The sequence below is a fragment of the Phyllobates terribilis genome, unplaced genomic scaffold (genome assembly GCF_046119375.1).
Source record: "Phyllobates terribilis strain yellow unplaced genomic scaffold, ASM4611937v1 Scaffold_5__5_contigs__length_657084704, whole genome shotgun sequence".
NCBI classification, from domain to species: domain Eukaryota; kingdom Metazoa; phylum Chordata; class Amphibia; order Anura; family Dendrobatidae; genus Phyllobates; species Phyllobates terribilis.
The window spans coordinates 55,167,951-55,186,553 of record NW_027362765.1 but is presented as its reverse complement, the minus strand read 5'-3'; the positions used below and the strand labels follow the sequence as shown (position 1 = coordinate 55,186,553).

Below are 18,603 nucleotides of genomic sequence, written 5' to 3'. Positions count from 1 at the left end.
TTGGGGTTCAGTAACGTCAGCTGTTCCCCTGCTGTGCGGACGGCAATTTCTCCTGCTCTGTCCGCATTCTCACTACTACAGATTTTAAAGTTGCTCCAATTACACCTCTGGCTCCTCTGTTTTCAGTATTATCCCTGAGCTCCAATACCGCTAGTTGCTGCTCAGAAGTGCCGTCTGCACAGTCAACGCTTGCTCCAGTGTTATTGGGGTTCCGTAACGTCAGCTGTTCCCCAGCTGTGTGTTCGGCAAATTCTCCTGCTTTGTCCACATCCACTGTACTACTGATTTAAAACTTGCTCAAATTACACCTCTGGCTCCTCTGTTTTTAGTATTTAACCTGGGCTCCAATACCGCTAGTTGCTGCTCAGAAGTGCCGTCTGCACAGTCAACACTTGCTGCCGTGTTATTGGGGTTCAGTAACGTCAGCTGTTCCCCAGCTGTGTGTTCGGCAAATTCTCCTGCTCTGTCCACATTCACACTACTACAGATTTTAAAGTTGCTCCAATTACGCCTCTGGCTCCACTCTGTTTTTAGTATTTACCCTGGGTTCCAGCACCGCCAGCTGTTTCCTAGCAGTGTCTTTGGCACGGGTACTCCCTCCTGCCCAGCCTGGTTCCAGCACGCCAGCTGTTTCCGGGTAGTGTCAACGTCACTTTGCCTCCAATGCGTTGTCCTGTCGTGTTGCGGTCAGGTTAGCCGACTCTATGGTGCCTGCAGTTTAGGTGACTCCTATGTGGGCTGTGGGATCTGGCAATGAAGGCTGGTTCCATAGTGCCAATAGGACAAGCACCCCTTGTAGGACTGTGGGTTTTGGTAACTGCGGCCGGCTCGCGGCCTTGAAACTTTTTTTTACATGGGTACCTTCTGCTACCCATCCGGGTTCCAGTACCGTCAGCTGGTTCTCGGCAGTGCCTTTGGATTAGGTGCCTCCTTCTCGGTATCCAAGTTCCACCAACGTCTGCTGGTCCTTTGTAGTGCTTTCTGGCACAGGTACCTCCTGCTTAGTAACCGAGTTCCACAACCGTCAGCTGGTCTTCGGCAGTTCCATTGGCTCTTGTACCTTCTGCTACCCATCCGGGTTCCAGTACCGTCAGTTGGTTCTCGGCAGTGTCTTTGGCACGTGTACTCCCTCCTGCCCAGCCTGGTTCCAGCACGCCAGCTGTTTCCAGGTAGTGTCAACGTCACTTTGCTTCCAATGCGTTGTCCTGTCGTGTTGCGGTCGGGTTAGCCGACTCTATGGTGCCTGCAGTTTAGGTAACTCCTATGTGGGCTGCAGGATCTGGCAATGAAGGCTGGTTCCATAGTGCCAATAGGACAAGCACCCCCTGTAGGACTGTGGGTTTTGGTAACTGCGGCTGGCTCGCGGCCTTGAAACTTTTTTTTACATGGGTACCTTCTGCTACCCATCCGGGTTCCAGTACCGTCAGCTGGTTCTCGGCAGTGCCTTTGGATTAGGTGCCTCCTTCTCGGTATCCAAGTTCCACCAACGTCTGCTGGTCCTTGGTAGTGCTTTCTGGCACAGGTACCTCCTGCTTAGTAACCGAGTTCCAGTACCGTCAGCTGGTCTTCGGCAGTTCCATTGGCTCTTGTACCTTCTGCTACCCATCCGGGTTCCAGTACCGTCAGCTGGTCCTCGGTAGTTCCATTTGCTCTTGTACCTTCTACTACCCATCCGGGTTCCAGTACCGTCAGCTGGTTCTCGGCAGTGTCTTTGGCACGGGTACTCCCTCCTGCCCAGCCTGGTTCCAGCACGCCAGCTGTTTCCGGGTAGTGTCAACGTCACTTTGTCTCCAATGCGTTGTCCTGTCGTGTTGCGGTCGGGTTAGCCGACTCTATGGTGCCTGCAGTTTAGGTGACTCCTATGTGGGCTGCGGGATCTGGCAATGAAGGCTGGTTCCATAGTGCCAATAGGACAAGCACCCCCTGTAGGACTGTGGGTTTTGGTAACTGTGGCCGGCTCGCGGCCTTGAAACTTTTTTTTACATGGGTACCTTCTGCTTCCCATCCGGGTTCCAGTACAGTCAGCTGGTTCTCGGCAGTGCCTTTGGATTAGGTGCCTCCTTCTCGGTATCCAAGTTCCACCAACGTCTGCTGGTCCTTGGTAGTGCTTTCTGGCACAGGTACCTCCTGCTTAGTAACCGAGTTCCAGTACCGTCAGCTGGTCTTCGGCAGTTCCATTGGCTCTTGTACCTTCTGCTACCCATCCGGGTTCCAGTACCGTCAGCTGGTCCTCGGTAGTTCCTCAGCCTTCTTGTACCTTCTGCTACATTTCCAAGTTCAAGCTTTTTGAAATGGTTCTTGGTTATCACTCTGGATCTCCCTGACGAGGACCCTGAAGACGAGGACCCTGAAGACCAACCCGAAGAAGACGAGAACTCCAAAGACGACGACCCTGAAGACCACCCCGAAGAAGACGAGGACCCTGAAGACCACCCCGAAGAAGACGAGGACCCTGAAGACCACCCCGAAGAAGACGAGGACCCTGAAGACCACCCTGAAGAAGACGAGGACCCAGAAGACCAACCCGAAGAAGACGAGGACCCCGAAGACGACGACCCTGAAGACCACCCCGAAGATGACCAAGAAGATGACCCTGAAGAAGTTGACCAAGAGGACAAAGAAGAGAAGACAAGCACCAAGATACAGAAGAACAAGAGACAGAAAACCAAGAAGCAGAAATACAAGAAGCTGCAGAACAAAAAGAGGAAGAACATTAAGCATAAGACTAAAAATCAGAGCAAAAGATAATATCTAAATTATAAGCGGAAGATGACTAAGCAGTGTATGGGGGTGAGTCCGTTCCTCCTCGTGGTGCCCCTGGAAAAGACCTGCTGCTGCAGGCCAAACTGAACGCGGACAAATCCTGTTGTAAATCTTTTGTGACGGGCAGAACGAAAGGTGTAATGTCCAACCTTTTATAGATAACTACAGGAATGCCTGTCACAAATAAGAATATGATGAAGAATATGAAGAAGATGAAGAAGTAGAATATGAAGAATGTAAAAAAAAAGAATAATACGAAGAAGGTGAAGAAGATGAAGAAGGTGAAGAAGAAGTGGATGAAAAAGATGCTGAGGATGATGAAGGAGAAAGTGTGGGAGAAGTAAAAAAGAAGGTGAAGAGCATGGAAGTAGTGAAACATAAATATCTGACAAAATATAAAAATACTTAACATAGTCAATATTTCCGTAACTCAGAACATCTTAAAAAAAATATTAATTCCTGCTATTCCATTTGATTGGGCTAAACCTCTATGCCTTTATTGTCTCCCCCACCTCCCCCAATACATTCTACATTATTCTTAGTTGTTTTCCTTCATGTAGAATTAACCTACAAGGAAAGAAAGGGTTTATTTTCATTCCGATATTTCTGTCCCATTGACTTGCATTGGTTTCCGGTATCGGAATCGGCGATATCCGATACTTTTTCGGTATCGGTCCGATCCAATCCGATCCGATATTTCCCGATATCGGAAGGTATCGCTCAACACTAACAGTAATATAATGCTGGATGTGCTCATGTATACAGGGGGCATTAACCCCTCCATTACCGGAGATAGTGCCCCCTTCCCCCAGTTCTGCCATGTGTATATGTACAGTAATATAACGCTGGATGTGCTCATGTATACAGGGGGCATTAACCCCTCCATTCCTGGAGATAGTGCCCCCCTTCCCCCAGTTCTGCCATGTGTATGTGTACAGTAATATAACGCTGGATGTGCTCATGTATACAGGGGACATTAACCCCTCCATTCCCGGAGATAGTGGCCCCTTCCCCCAGTTCTGCCATGTGTATATGTACAGTAATATAACGCTGGATGTGTTCATGTATACAGGGGACACTAACCCCTCCATTCCCGGAGATAGTGGCCCGTTCCCCCAGTTCTGCCATGTGTATATGTACAGTGATATAATGCTGGATGTGCTCATGTATACAGGGGGCATTAACCCCTTCATTCCCGGAGATAGTGCCCCCCTTCCCCCAGTTCTGCCATGTGTATATCTACAGTAATATAGCGCTGGATGTGATCATGTATACAGGGGGCATTAACCCCTCCATTCCCGGAGATAGTGCCCCTTCCCCCAGTTCTGCCATGTGTATATGTACAGTAATATAATGCTGGATGTGCTCATGTATACAGGGGACATTAACCCCTCCATTCCCGGAGATAGTGCCCCTTCCCCCAGTTCTGCCATGTGTATATGTACAGTAATATAACGCTGGATGTGCTCATGTATACAGGGGACATTAACCCCTTCATTCCTGGAGATAGTTCCCCCCTTCCCCCAGTTCTGATATGTGTATATTGTAAGGCAGCGCTAGACATCATAATAGGGGATACTCGCTTCGCTGCGACAATCAATGCACACGTGCAATGTCTTTCCGTTTTAAACAATGCTCAGCAGTTTATTACTTCATAAACCGCATATGACCGGGTCCAACTCTGTGGCACGCCGACACACATGTATATAATATTCACGAGCCAAGTGGCACACCGGCCCACTTGCTCCAGGTACAGCCTTCAGCAAGGTAATAACATAGCAATGTCCATATTAATGTCCATATAACACAGGGTATTACCTTTGCCGGGTTTAGCTGTCTCAGTCCATTACTCCGCCACCACTGTGGCTTTGCGGCTTCCCAGGTGGGGGTCTCTAGCCGTCGTACCCTCAAAGGCCACTGACATCCACACAGGATCCAGGCCCTGCCTTTCAGGACTCTTCCTCAAACCTCTGCCTTCCAAGGCCACTAGCATCCACACAGGATCCAGTCTCGACCTTTCAGGCACCAGGCATCACTCGGCCTCACTAGGCCTCACACGGTCGGTGTCCCACACACACGGGACCAGGCCTTACGCCTCTCTCACAGAACACACCGGTCTCCCATCAAGCAGGGTTTATATATGCATCCCGTGCACACACACACACACACATACTGACAGGACCTTGCTGATGTCACAGTCATGTGATCAGTCACCTGAGGGGGAAGGTACATGGTCAGGTAAAACACATCCTGGACCATTACCGTAGTGCCAGCAAGTCGCTGCATTACATATCCCCCCTCTGTTCAAACTTGTGGGGTTGAACACATAATATACACAATCACTATAACCCCCAGCTCACATAGAGACCATGTACTTTACAATTGTGCTACTGAGCCCCTGGAACCTTAGTCAACGACATTAGCCCATTCCTTAGGGACCTACCATTTGTCACTGTCACTGACTTAGTCAGGTCACCTTTCCGGGTCGTAACCTTGTCAGAGCTCCCCCGCTCCCAGCGGTCAGTTGTAACCTTGTCAGGTCTCCCCCGCTCCCAGCGGTCAGTCATAACCTTGTCAGACCTCCCCCGCTCCCAGCGGTCAGTCGTAACCTTGTCAGGTCTCCCCCTCTCCCAGCGGTCAGTCATACAGTGCTGTGACTCACGTGCCCTGGTATCTAAGGTCCGGTTCGACTCCGTAATGTCCCGTCCTCTATTGGGTCGTTTGTATGGGCTGCTCAAACCTGAGTTACTGGAGGTCTCACTACCTCTAAACCCACGCCCACTACTCTCAGGACATCTTGAAAGGTCCCTAACTCCAGCTATAGCTGTTCTGTTATTTAGGGGGCCCTTTCTCTGTCTGGTCTCATAATTTCTAGACGGCTGCCATCTTCTGCTACTCAGATGATGCTGTCTATCCACTCGCAGTCTAGCGAGATTCAACTGTTCTACCTCTCGCAAGTAGGTCACTCGGTACTCCAACAGCATGCGCATATAATCCAGGCTTTCTTCTGTTCCTACAGCGGAGAATGATACCATGCCGTCTTCGTCTGGTATCCAGTCCTGATCACGTGGACTGCTTACTTTCCCCACACCAGACTTTTTGACCATCATCTGCATGGCTCGACCATTTCTCCCAACGAGCTTCCTCACCAGAACATGAGGCATCCGGATGACCTCTTCACGCATACTGTGAGCTTTCCTCAACAACTCCAGTTGTCTTAACGGCTTGCTCCATCTTCAACAGGAGAAACCGCTTCGTGCGAATACATCGCCAGTGCATGTCACTTAGGATAGCCACCCTCTTCACTGTGACTTCGGTCGTGGACAGGACCACCAGCTGTTTAGCTTCTGAGGTCAAGTACACCTTACAGGCTCCCACGGCCTTCTTAAACTCCTCATGCACGGACTCACTGGTGAATTCTTCCCTCAAATCCTCGGGTACATCTACGAGGCACTTGTACCAAGACGTTTCGGTCTCACCAGTGGTTTCCAGACGATCAACCAGCTCAGGTTTCAGGGACCACTGCTTTCCAGCATCTTCACCCTGTATGCTTCCCCTGAGCTGACTCACAGCTACAACTTCACAACTTTTCGTCTTGACAACCTCCACTTCACCTTTATCTTCCAACACCATACTCTTAGCTCTCCTCAGGACCACCTTCTCATGGTCTAAGGGAGTAAGTGCAACTTGTTTGCCTTTTCCCTTCTCCAAGGAGACCTCGTTCACCGCGTGACACTCTGCTAGGCGCCCTTTGAGCTCTAAAACTTCTTCCAGCTTAGTTACTCGCCTCTCAGCAGTCCATCTCTAAAGCTCTTCCTGCTTCAACTGCTCTTCCAGCAGCAGAGCTCTCTCAGACCTCTCCGTCTCCAATGCGCCCACTCGGCTCTCAATAGCCAGTCTCTCACGCTTCTCTGGCGTCCACTGGGCTTGTAGCAACTCCTTGAGCTGCTTGATCTCGGCTCCGACATCCACCGAATCCTCCGAGCCCACATCACTCGAGGGGGTATCTGCTTCATACCTCCCATCACCAGCGGTCAACTCCTGGCCCTGGTCTGTGGCTTTTCCGATGGACTCCTCCATCCTCTCTCGTTCGGCTTCCATCTTGCTGACGGTTTCCTTAAGGTACGTCTCCGCCTTCTGGAGAGTATCACAGGACATCTGTAGCTCCTTCACCTGAGCTTCCAGATCTAGGGTCTTTCCCCGGAGATCATCATTCTCCTCACGGGTGTCTTGCAGAGTGGTCTCAACCACTTGGCGCACTTGCTCTGCACCCGCCTTATCCTCCTCTAGTTTTTTCTTCACCTTGAGGAGATCATCATAATCTCTCTTACTCTGTTGCAGTTCCCTACTGCGTTCACCACACTCCTTCTTGGAGTCACACAGCTCCTGGTTGAGCTGTTTGCGCAGTCATCTAGGATTTGTTCGTGTCCAGAAACACCATCCTGTCGCGCCTCCTTCTCAAGCTTCAACTGCAAAACCTCTTCCTTGATTTTGCGGCGGTCCTCCTTAATTGCGTAGAACATTTCCTTCCACTGGTTAATTTCCTCATTGCTTCCCTTCAGGTCTCGCTGTAAACTCCTCACAACCTGGTATAATTTCTGCCTTTCAGACTCCAGGTTCGGCTGGTCTGAGGACACGATCTCCAGGTTTCCACATTGTTGCTGCACGTCACTCTGACACTGCTGGCTGATAGGCTCCAGCTCTTGGTCACGACTGGCCGCCTCCTCTTCCAGGACTGTCAGATCCTTCTGACTCGGTACCGTACCGGAGGTTGCTACTGGCAACGTCACCTCCTCTTCTACCTCTAATGGAGGATCCACACTTGTAGCAAAGGTACACAGTACTACACTCTCTTTATTTTCATTTTCAGCCAAGTCTACAGGAGCAACCTTTTTGTGGCCCTTGCGCCGTCGACGAGATGGGGACTCTCTCATCTCATCTAACCTCTCCTTCTACTTTCGTAGTGTCACCGTCAGCTACGGGGTCTGTGTCACTCCCCATGGTGTTGTGGACTAACAGGTCACCTCCCACTTTGACGTCACCCCCTTCTACTGGAGCTTTCCCGTTATCAACGGTCACATTGTCATTTTTAGGAGGTACCAACCCACCACCAGTAATTTTTTTTGATTTTCTATCCTCCACTCTGTTTTGAACAACCGCCCCTTTTTTAGACTCCACCCCCTTTTTAACAACCACACCGGCAGGGGAATTTTTACAAGAAAAATCAAGAATAGTCTTAGGACTCAGTTCACAACAGCTCTTACCACCTCCCCGGGCACTCTGGGACAACAAGGGCGCCCCCGGAGAGTTCAAGGAATGGTCCGCTGCCGCCTCTCTGTAACGGGCCAACCGCTCCTGTGGTTCCTGCAACATGTCCAGTTTCATGTCCAGTAGACGTTTCTCAAATAGCTGCTCCGGTTTTAACAGGCACTTGAATCGCTCAATAGCTTCAAACTCAGTTGCTGCTCCTTTCACAGCCATTTTTATCTGCTCCTGCATTTCCTCAGGACACTATTCACACACCGCTCTCCCAGGAAAAATTTCTTGGCCCCGCCGAGCCACAGCAAACCAGGTTTGAGTGCGACGCCAATCTTCGCAACCCCACCGAGTTGCAGCCAGATGCTTTAATCCACACTCGTCCTGTGCCGTTGCCCCTAGCAACCGGGCTGCAGTTGCCTCAAGCAACCAGACTGCGGTTGCCGCTAGCAACCGGGCTGCAGTTGCCCGCATTCTCCACCATATGTAAGGCAGCGCTAGACATCATAATGGGGGACTCGCTTCGCTGCGACAATCAATGCACACATGCAATGTCTTTCCGTTTTAAACAATGCTCAGCAGTTTATTACTTCATAAACCGCATATGGCCGGGTCCAACTCAGTGGCACGCCGACACACATGTATATAATATTCACGAGCCAAGTGGCACACCGGCCCACTTGCTGCAGGTACAGCCTTCGAAAGGTAATAACATAGCAATGTCCATACTAATGTCCATATAACACAGGGTATTACCTTTGCCGGGTTTAGCTGTCTCAGTCCATTACTCCGCCACCACTGTGGCTTTGCGGCTTCCCAGGTGGGGGTCTCTAGCCGTCGTTCCCTCAAAGGCCACTGACATCCACACAGGATCCAGGCCCTGCCTTTCAGGACTTTTCCTCAAACCTCTGCCTTCCAAGGCCACTAGCATCCACACAGGATCCAGTCTCAACCTTTCAGGCACCAGGCTTCACTAGGCCTCACATGGTCGGTGTCTCACACACACGGGACCAGGCCTTACACCTCTCTCACAGAACACACCTGTCTCCCATCAAGCAGGGTTTATATATGCATCTCGTGCACACACACACATACTGACAGGACCTTCCTGATGTCACAGTCATGTGATCAGACAGACATTCTGTGCGCGCAGGACCTGTGCTATGTCACAGTCATGTGACCAGTCACCTGAGGGGGAAGGTACATGGTCAGGTAAAACACATCCTGGACCATTACCGTAATGCCAGCAAGTCGCTGCATTACAGTATGTACAGTAATATAACGCTGGATGTGCTCATGTATACAGGGGGCATTAACCCCTCCATTGCTGGAGATAGTGCCCCGCTTCCCACAGTTCTGCCATGTGTATATGTACAGTAATATAACGCTGGATGTGCTCATGTATACAGGGGGCATTAACCCCTTCATTCCCGGAGATAGTGCCCCCCTTCCCCCAGTTCTGCCATGTGTATATGTACAGTAATATAACGCTGGATGTGCTCATGTATACAGGGGGCATTAACCCCTTCATTCCTGGAGATAGTGCCCCCCCTTCCCCCAGTTCTGCCATGTGTATATGTACAGTAATATAACGCTGGATGTGCTCATGTATACAGGGGGCATTAACCCCTCCATTCCCGGAGATTTTGCCCCCTTCCCCCAGTTCTGCCATGTGTATATGTACAGTAATATAACTCTGGATGTGCTCATGTATACAGGGGGCATTAACCCCTTCATTCTTGGAGATAGTGCCCCCCCTTCCCCCAGTTCTGCCATGTGTATATGTACAGTAATATAACGCTGGATGTGCTCATGTATACAGGGGACATTAACTCCTCCATTCCTGGAGATAGTGCCCCCTTCCCCCAGTTCTGCCATGTGTATATGTACAGTAATATAACGCTGGATGTGCTCATGTATACAGGGGACATTAACCCCTCCATTCCCGGAGATAGTGCCCCCTTCCCCCAGTTCTGCCATGTGTATATGTACAGTAATATAACGCTGGATGTGCTCATGATTACAAGGGACTTTAACCCCTCCATTCCCGGAGATAGTGCCCCCTTCCCCCAGTTCTGCCATGTGTATATGTACAGTAATATAACGCTGGATGTGCTCATGTATACAGGGGGCATTAACCCCATCCATTCCAGGAGATAGTGCCCCCCTCCCCCAGTTCTGCCATGTGTATATGTACAGTAATATAACGCTGGATGTGCTCATGTATACAGGGGGCATTAACCCCTTCATTCCTGGAGATAGTTCCGACCTTCCCCCAGTTCTGCCTTGTGTATATGTACAGTAATATAACGCTGGATGTGCTCATGTATACAGGGGGCATTAACCTCTCCATTCCCAGAGATAGTGCCCCCTTCTCCCAGTTCTGCCATGTGTATATGTACAGTAATATAACGCTGGATGTGCTCATGTATACAGGGGACATTAACCCTTCCATTCCCAGAGATAGTGTCCCCCTTCCCCCAGTTCTGCCATGTGTATATGTACAGTAATATAATGCTGGATGTGCTCATGTATACAGGGGACATTAACTCCTCCATTCCCGGAGATAGTGCCCCCCTTCCCCCAGTTCTGCCATGGGTATATGTACAGTAATATAACGCTGGATGTGCTCATGTATACAGGGGACATTAACCCCTCCATTCCTGGAGATAGTGCCCCCCTTCCCCCTTTCTACCATGTGTATATGTACAGTAATATAACGCTGGATGTGCTCATATATACAGGGGGCATTAACCCCTCCATTCCCGGAGATAGTGCCCCCTCCCCCAGTTCTGCGATGTGTATCTGTACAGTAATGTAACGCTGGATGTGCTCATGTATAAAGGGGAGGTCACTGACGTTAGCGGTCAGGTGATGGTTGCGTGACCATCAGCCGATGAAATGATGTCACCGCAGGTCGTGCCAGTACACCGCGGGCCGCCGAGGAGAGGGAGGAGACCGGGGGCTTCCGGAGAGGTGAATATGAATAATTTTTTTTATTTTTTACTTTATAATTCTTTTTTAACTCTTCTCCAGGCCTGGGTACGATTCGCGCATTGAACCGCATGAAATCCGCATGTATAAATCTATAAATGCAGATTTTATGCGGTTCAATGCAAGTCAATGGGTGCAATTTCACCGCGAAATCGCGCCCAAATTGGTTGTGCTGCGGATTTTTCCGTAGTGATAATCCGCAGCGGAAAGGATTATCATTGGAAAACATGGCAGACATCTTAACAAGCGATTTTAATTTATTTCTGCGGCAGAAATGCCGCCACGGAAACGCATTAAAGCCACATCGTGGGCACTCAGCCTTATCCATGTTTTAATCCTGACACAAATAAAAAGAATATTTTACCTCCTGCAGTGTGCCATCCCATGTATTTCTATGTGGCTGTGACAGTGTCGATAATGTCTGTAAAGCGCTGTGGAATTAATGGCGCTGTATAAGTGAATAAAATTAGATTGTATTGAAACAACAGAAAGCTGCTGAGCAAGTGACGCATCCCTGGAATCAGGTTCTCTTCCCCCATATTATGATGCTCCTTAGATTGAAGGGCAAAAAACTGCTGACAGATACCCTTTAACCCCTTTACCACCCAGGGTGGTTTGCACGTTAATGACCAGGTCAATTTTTACAATTCTGACCACTGTCACTTTATGAGGTAATTGCTCTGAAACGCTTCAACGGATCCCACTGATTCTGAGACTGTTTTTTCATGACATATTGTACTTCATGATAGTGGTAACATTTCTTCGATATCACTTGCGTTTATTTGTGAAAAAATTGGAAATTTGGCGCAAATTTTGAAAATTTCACAATTTTCAAAATTTGAATTTTTATTCGATTAAGTCAGAGAGATATGTCACACAAAATAGTTAATAAATAACATTTCCCACATGTCTACTTTACATCAGCACAATTTTGGAACCAAATTTTTTTTTTATTAGTGCGCTATAAGAGTTAAAAGTTGATCAGCGATTTCTCGTTTTTCCAACAAAATTTACAAAAACATTTTTTTAGGGACCACATCACATTTGAAGTGACTTTGAGGGGCCTTTATCACACAAAATATGCAAAAGTGACACCATTCTAAAAACTGCACCCCTCAAGGTGCTCAAAACCACATTCAAGAAGTTTATTAATCCTTCACTTGCTTCACAGGAATTTTTGGAATGGGGAAGAAAAAAATTAACATTTAACTTTTTTCACAAAAATGTTACTTTAGACCCCAATATTTTTATTTTTGCAGGGGTAACAGGAAAAAATGGACCCCAAAATTTGTTGAGCAATTTCCCCTGAGCACACAGATACCCCATACGTGGGGAAAAAACACTGTTTGGGCGCATAGCAGGGCTCAGAAGGGAAGGAGCGCCATTTGACTTTTTAAATGTAAAATTTGCTTGAATAATTAGCGGACGCCATGTTGCGTTTGGAGAGCCCCTGATGTGCCTAAACAGTGGAAACCCCCCACAAGTGACACCATTTTGGAAACTAGACCCCTCAATGACTTTATCAAGGGGTATAGTGTACATTTTGAACCCAAAGGTACGACAGAATTTGATAACATTAGGTCATCATATTGAATAAGTTGTCATTAGTCTTCAGCGCAAGTGCTCACTACTTGAGTTTGCATCGGGTACTCGGGTATGCACCAAGTATCGCGGGTGCTCGAGTGACATGCTCGAGTCCCCGCCCCGCATGTTTCACGGTTGTTAGACACCCAAAAAAAAACATGCGGTGATCGATTGTGCATGGCAGGCGATCCCAGCAACGTTTTTTTGGCCGTGAAGCATATGGGGCAGAGACTCGAGCATGTCACTCGAACACCCGCGATGCTCAGTGCATACCCGAGCACCCGATGCAAACTCAAGTAGCGAGCACTTGCGCTCAACACTAGTTGCCATATTGTCATCATTTTTTTTTTCTTTACTTTTGAAAAAATCCCAACCCCAAGCCTAGCACAACCCTAACCCTAGAGTATATTTTTTACACCGTTCCTCGTGTGGTATAAGTGATTAAACGATTTTATTCTTCGGGTCGGTGCGATTACAGCGATACCAGATTCATTTTTATGATTGACTGCTGTCACACACTAAAAGATGCTTTTTTTTGCAAAGACTAGTTTTTGCATCACCATATTTCGAGAGCTATAACTTTTCCATATTTTGGCCGACAGAGTCATGTGATGGTTTGTTTTTTTGCGGGACAAGTTGACGTTTTTATTGATACCATTTTCGGGCACGTGACATTTTTTGATCGCTTTCTATTCTGATTTTTGGGAGGCAGAATAAACAAAAACCAACAATTCAGGATTTTTTTTTTATGCCGTTCCGCGTGTGGTAAAATTGATAATGCAGCGTTATTCTTCAGGTCAGTACGTTTACAGCGGTACCGCATTTATATCTTTTTTTTATGTTTTGCCGCTTTTACACAATAAAAACGATTTTCTAGAAAAAATATTTTTTTTGTATCACTTTATTCTGAGAGCTATAACTTTTTTATTTTTCGGATGATGGAACTGTGTGGCAGCTTGTTTTTTGCGGGACAAGATGATGTTTTCAGCAGTACCATTTTTATTTATATTCGTCTTTTTTGTTTGGCGGTATGATGATAAAGCAAGTTTTTTTGCTTTTTTTTTACCATGTTCACTAAAGGGGTTAACTAGTGGGACAGTTTTATAGGTCAGGTCGTTCCGGACGCGGCGATACCAAATATGTGTACTTTTATTGGTTTTTTTTTTTTTTTCAGAATAAATAAATATTATGGGTTCAATATATTTTTATTTTTTGGGGATTATTTTTTTCTTAAATATTTTTACTATTTTTTTTTACTTTTCTACTTTTTTTTTTACTCTTACACATTGTCCCACTATGGGACTTTCACTTTTTGCAGCTTGATCGGCTGCATGGCATAGAGAGCAGCAGCTCCCTATGCCATGAAGCCTGTCAGCGCTGCACACTGGGGAGACATTACTTTGGTCGCACACTGCGCATGACCATTGTAATGTCCTGCCTCCTGGAGACCCGGATGTTGTCATGACGACATCGGGTCGTCATGGCAACATCCGGAAGCCGCCGCAGACATCGCTGGATGCCGGCAGGAGAGGTGAGTATAGCGATCATCTCCCCCCTTGCCACCGCAATGCTGTGATCGACTTCGATCGCAGCATTGCGGGGGTTAATGTGCAGGGAGCGGTGCGGGACCGCTTCCTGCACATAGCACCAGGTGTCAGCTGTGACAATCAGCTGACACCCGGCTGCGATCGCCCGCACCGCTTGCGTGCGGGCGCGATCGCAGCGCGCGTAATAATACGTAGCTGATCCATAAGTCCCAGGGCACAGCTACGTACTATTACTGACAAGGTCGGAAAGGGATTAAGGACCTGTGGTTTCTGGTCAGGAGTCCTTGATAGTGCCTCACAGCTTGAGAAGAGCTGATCTACAACAACTGTGTGTCATTCATATTTGCATCACATTTATGGCTAGCTACTGGGAAGCTGCTTTGATAAAACATTCAACTCATGTTCCAGTTCATACTAAAAAGAGAGAATATAACATCTACACTCTCTATTTCCTCATACGTTTCGCCTTATTATCTCCTGTAATTGTGTTTTTACATGGGGCTTTTTATGATTTTACATCAACTCACCTTCTCCCCGTTCAGGTCTCTACAATATCGGATCCTCTCAGTGGAGATCTTCTATATAAGGGAATTTTCCTGATTGACCATCAAGGATGGATAGGGACAGGGACAAGATGGCGGAGAGGATATTACACCTCACCCTAGAGATCCTCTTCCGGCTTACTGGAGAGGTGAGAGATTCTGATGACGTCACATTACATCCTTATCTATGGGAATAACAGATGGACAGAACTGGAGAGGTGAGGACTCTGGAAATGTCTGTAGTGAGATTTATTAATGTGTCTCTCCATAACCAGGATTACACAGTAGTGAAGAAGACCTCTAATGAGCGCTGTCAGGCCCCTGTGTCTGAGGGATGGGGAAGACCCCTGAGCCCAATCATGGGGCCTCCACCTCACCCCCTGATACATGAGGACATCAATTACCAGAAGATCCTAGAACTCACCTACAAGATGATTGAGCTGCTGACTGGAGAGGTGACACTTCTGGGACATTATACAATAATAATGTTAAGGGATCTGGGTGATAATGGTATTATTACATGTGTCAGGTTCCTATAAGGTGTCAGGATGTCACCGTCTATTTCTCCATGGAGGAGTGGGAGTATTTAGAAGGACACAAAGATCTGTACAAGGACGTCATGATGGAGGTTCCACAGCCCCTCACATCACCAGGTAATAGATAGTACTAAATTCAGAGTTGTAGTGAAGCAAGGTTCCTGTAATGTCATTTATTTTACAAATATTATTTTATTTGCAAACACCCATATCCAAACCGACTCCAGAATATCTGACAAACTACTTTACATACAAGAGTTTCATATGGGGTTGACTTTATGTTTTGACTCTTCTCGAGCATTGACCAGGAAGTTGGTTGGAGGACCATTTTTCCAATCCAGTCCAATGTTGGATTGTACTGGCGGACAGTCAGGAGGGGGTCCCTGTACAAGAACAGTATATAGGACCTTCACAGTCTAATAATTCATTATAATGCAAAATTCCACCTCCTTTAGAAATAGAAATGGACCCCCTTACCTCTTTGGCTCTGTGTAGCCGCACAGATTGCACAAATGATATGTCTGCCCCTGTTGGATAATTGTCCATTCACATTCGAACTGAACATTCCTACAGCTACACAACCATGAGCAACTAATGACAGGGAATTCTTTCCACCTCCGTAGCCAATCACAAATCAATATCTTCCCCATTTTTTAATGGACTAGGTCATGTACAATAATCCGACCCAGAAACTGAGAAAAAATTTTTTCTAGAGAATAAGGTCAACCTGTTCACATTTCTGAGGGCCAGATAGAAACCTGCAGATGCATTATTCTCCTACACTCAAAGAAGCAGGAGAGCAAAATTCAGAAGAGGAAATTTGTGAGAAAACAGTTAGGTGCGTTATTATGATTATCCACTGGTCCTTGATTTGAGGTAGACTTTAATATTGTGACCATTTTTACCACCAATGATGTTATATACATTAGAGTATTTACCAAATCCATTGGACTCTAACCGAACAGAACTTATCCCCAACAGAAAAGTGGAAATGAAAGAAGAATCGGGCATATCAAATTTAATTTTTTTGTTATTTTTTTGTTCTTATGGGAGATTGAGTAATGCAGGAGGTGTTGGGTAGCAACTTCCTCCCTCATCCCCATTCAAAACACATGCACTTTGGCTGAAATTAAGCATGTATGGGGAGAGGTCAGTACAGGCTTACAGTTCTCTAAAGTGTATGACAGCCTTAATCAGTAAATTGAATTCTGCTGCATGCATTGCTATTTGTATGGACTTTTTTATATAGAGATGTTATAAAATATATCACATTCTGGTTATTTTATTTTAAAGTGAAAAAAAACATCAATTTTACTTTTTGCAGGTGACTGTATCAATCATTCAAAGGGACATGTGATGTCTTCTAATTTTAAACTAGAAGATCGTGGGCTCACACAAGAAACATCTAAAGAGCAAGTCATTGCTCAAGATATAACTTCATTCTATCCAAGGAAAGATCTATCATCTGCTGATTTTCAACAACTCCTGTCTTTCTATTCATCACATAATGTTAGCAAAAATAAAAATAACAGAAGAAAAGTTGAACGTGAAAGATCTCACAAAGGGGTGAAGTCCTATTCGTGTTCAGAATGTGGTAAATGTTACACTCGGAAACCAAATCTTGTTTACCATCAAAAAACTCACACAGGGAACAAACCATTTTTATGTTCGAAATGTGGGAGATGTTTTAAAAACAAATCAAATTTTGTTGAACATGAGAAATGTCATACATGTCAGAAGCCATTTTCATGTTCAGAGTGTGGGAAATGTTTTCACAAGAAATCAGGTCTTGAAGCACATCAGAGAATTCACACAGGAGACAAACCATATTCGTGTTCTGAATGTCAGAAATGTTATAGTCGGAAATCAGATCTTATTACCCATCAGAGAATTCACACCGGGGAGAAGCCATTTTCATGTCCAGAATGTGGGAAATGTTTTAACCAGAAATCACATCTTGTTACACATCATAGACTTCACACTGGAGAGAAGCCATATTCATGTTCTGAATGTCAAAAATGTTATAGTCGTAAATCAGATCTTAAAACCCATCAGAGAATTCACACAGGGGAGAAGCCATTTTTATGTCCAGAATGTGGGAAATGTTTTAACCAGAAATCACATCTTGTTTCACATCGTATAATTCACACAGGAGAGAAGCCATATTCGTGTTCTGAATGTGGGAAATGTTATAATCGGAAATCAGAGCTTACTACCCATCAGAGAATTCACATAGGGGAGAAGCCATATTTATGTTCAGAATGTGGGAAATGTTTTAACCGGAAATCACATCTTAATAGACATCAGAGAGTTCACAAAGGGGAGAAGCCATGACGATATTCTGAATGTGGAAAAAATTATAATGCTAAAATTAATCTCAATATGCATCAGACAAAACAAACAAGGAGAAGTCAATTTTATGTTCAGAATAAATAAAATGTTTCAGTTGGACAACTAGTTTTGTTGACCCCCAACTATTGACACAATGCCAAGCCATATTCATGCCCTAAGTGTGGGAAATGTTTTGCCTACAACATGTTGTTGACATTCGTTGTATGAAGTGGACTCTGATGCTCCATTCACTTCAGGTGTTGATTGTATGGTACATCTATCACCCACCAACCAGCAATCACAAGGCAGGGTGATCAAAGTTGACCTTGATATTGTTATCTGGATGGGAAAAGTCTGTGACAATTGAGTCTTTGAGTAAATTAAGATTTATGCATGTATTTTACTTAATTGGTGGGTTGTTTGTAAGAAGGGCTCCCTTTGTATACACGTTTTTTGGCTGAGTGGGCAAAAAAACCCCACAAATTAAGTACACACAGATCTCAGCGAGACTACTCCCAACAAAGAATGCTACCATTAATGGGGTTATCCAGACTCTTTTTTTTCTATTATGGGACTAAGCATTTATCGGAAGGTAGTTGTTAACTACATTCTTGTTCTGCTGTGTGTTACAGGAAGAGGGAGAATTGTGGCCAGGAGCGGTTCTGTGACTTCTCCAATCTGGGAGAGATTAGTGCATGACAGAACAGGTACGCGGTTAGTAACTACCTACCAAAAAATGTTTAGCCCCATACAAGTAAAAAGAAGACTCCTGGACAACCCCTTTAAAGGGAATTTATCACCACATTTGACCTACCTAAACTATTAATATGGGCATACAGGTTATAGACTGCTGAAAAAAGTCCTACCTGCATGCTTCATATCAGATGCCTTGTGGATAAATCATATTTTATCAATTTATGTAAATTAGCTCCTCCAGGCTGTGGGGAGGACTTTGCCTGGAAGATAACTCCATAGCTTATTGTACATGAAGGGGGAGTTACCAGTCTAATATTTAATGGTTACTGTTACACCATTGCTGGCATCCCTGCA

General features: G+C 46.0%; 1 protein-coding gene across 1 annotated transcript in view; it reads left to right on the top strand.

The window, feature by feature from the left end:
- Positions 1–18,457, top strand: part of LOC141271958 (uncharacterized) — a 29,221-nt gene extending 10,764 nt beyond the window's left edge. Inside the window, exons 2-5 of the mRNA XM_073682211.1 lie at positions 14,687–14,835; positions 14,962–15,141; positions 15,216–15,339; positions 16,547–18,457. Coding sequence (XP_073538312.1) covers positions 14,758–14,835; positions 14,962–15,141; positions 15,216–15,339; positions 16,547–17,556 — 1,392 coding nt within the window. The 5' untranslated portion in view covers positions 14,687–14,757 and the 3' untranslated portion in view covers positions 17,557–18,457. The remainder of the gene's footprint in view (positions 1–14,686; positions 14,836–14,961; positions 15,142–15,215; positions 15,340–16,546) is intronic.
- The last annotated feature ends 146 nt before the right edge of the window (positions 18,458–18,603 follow it).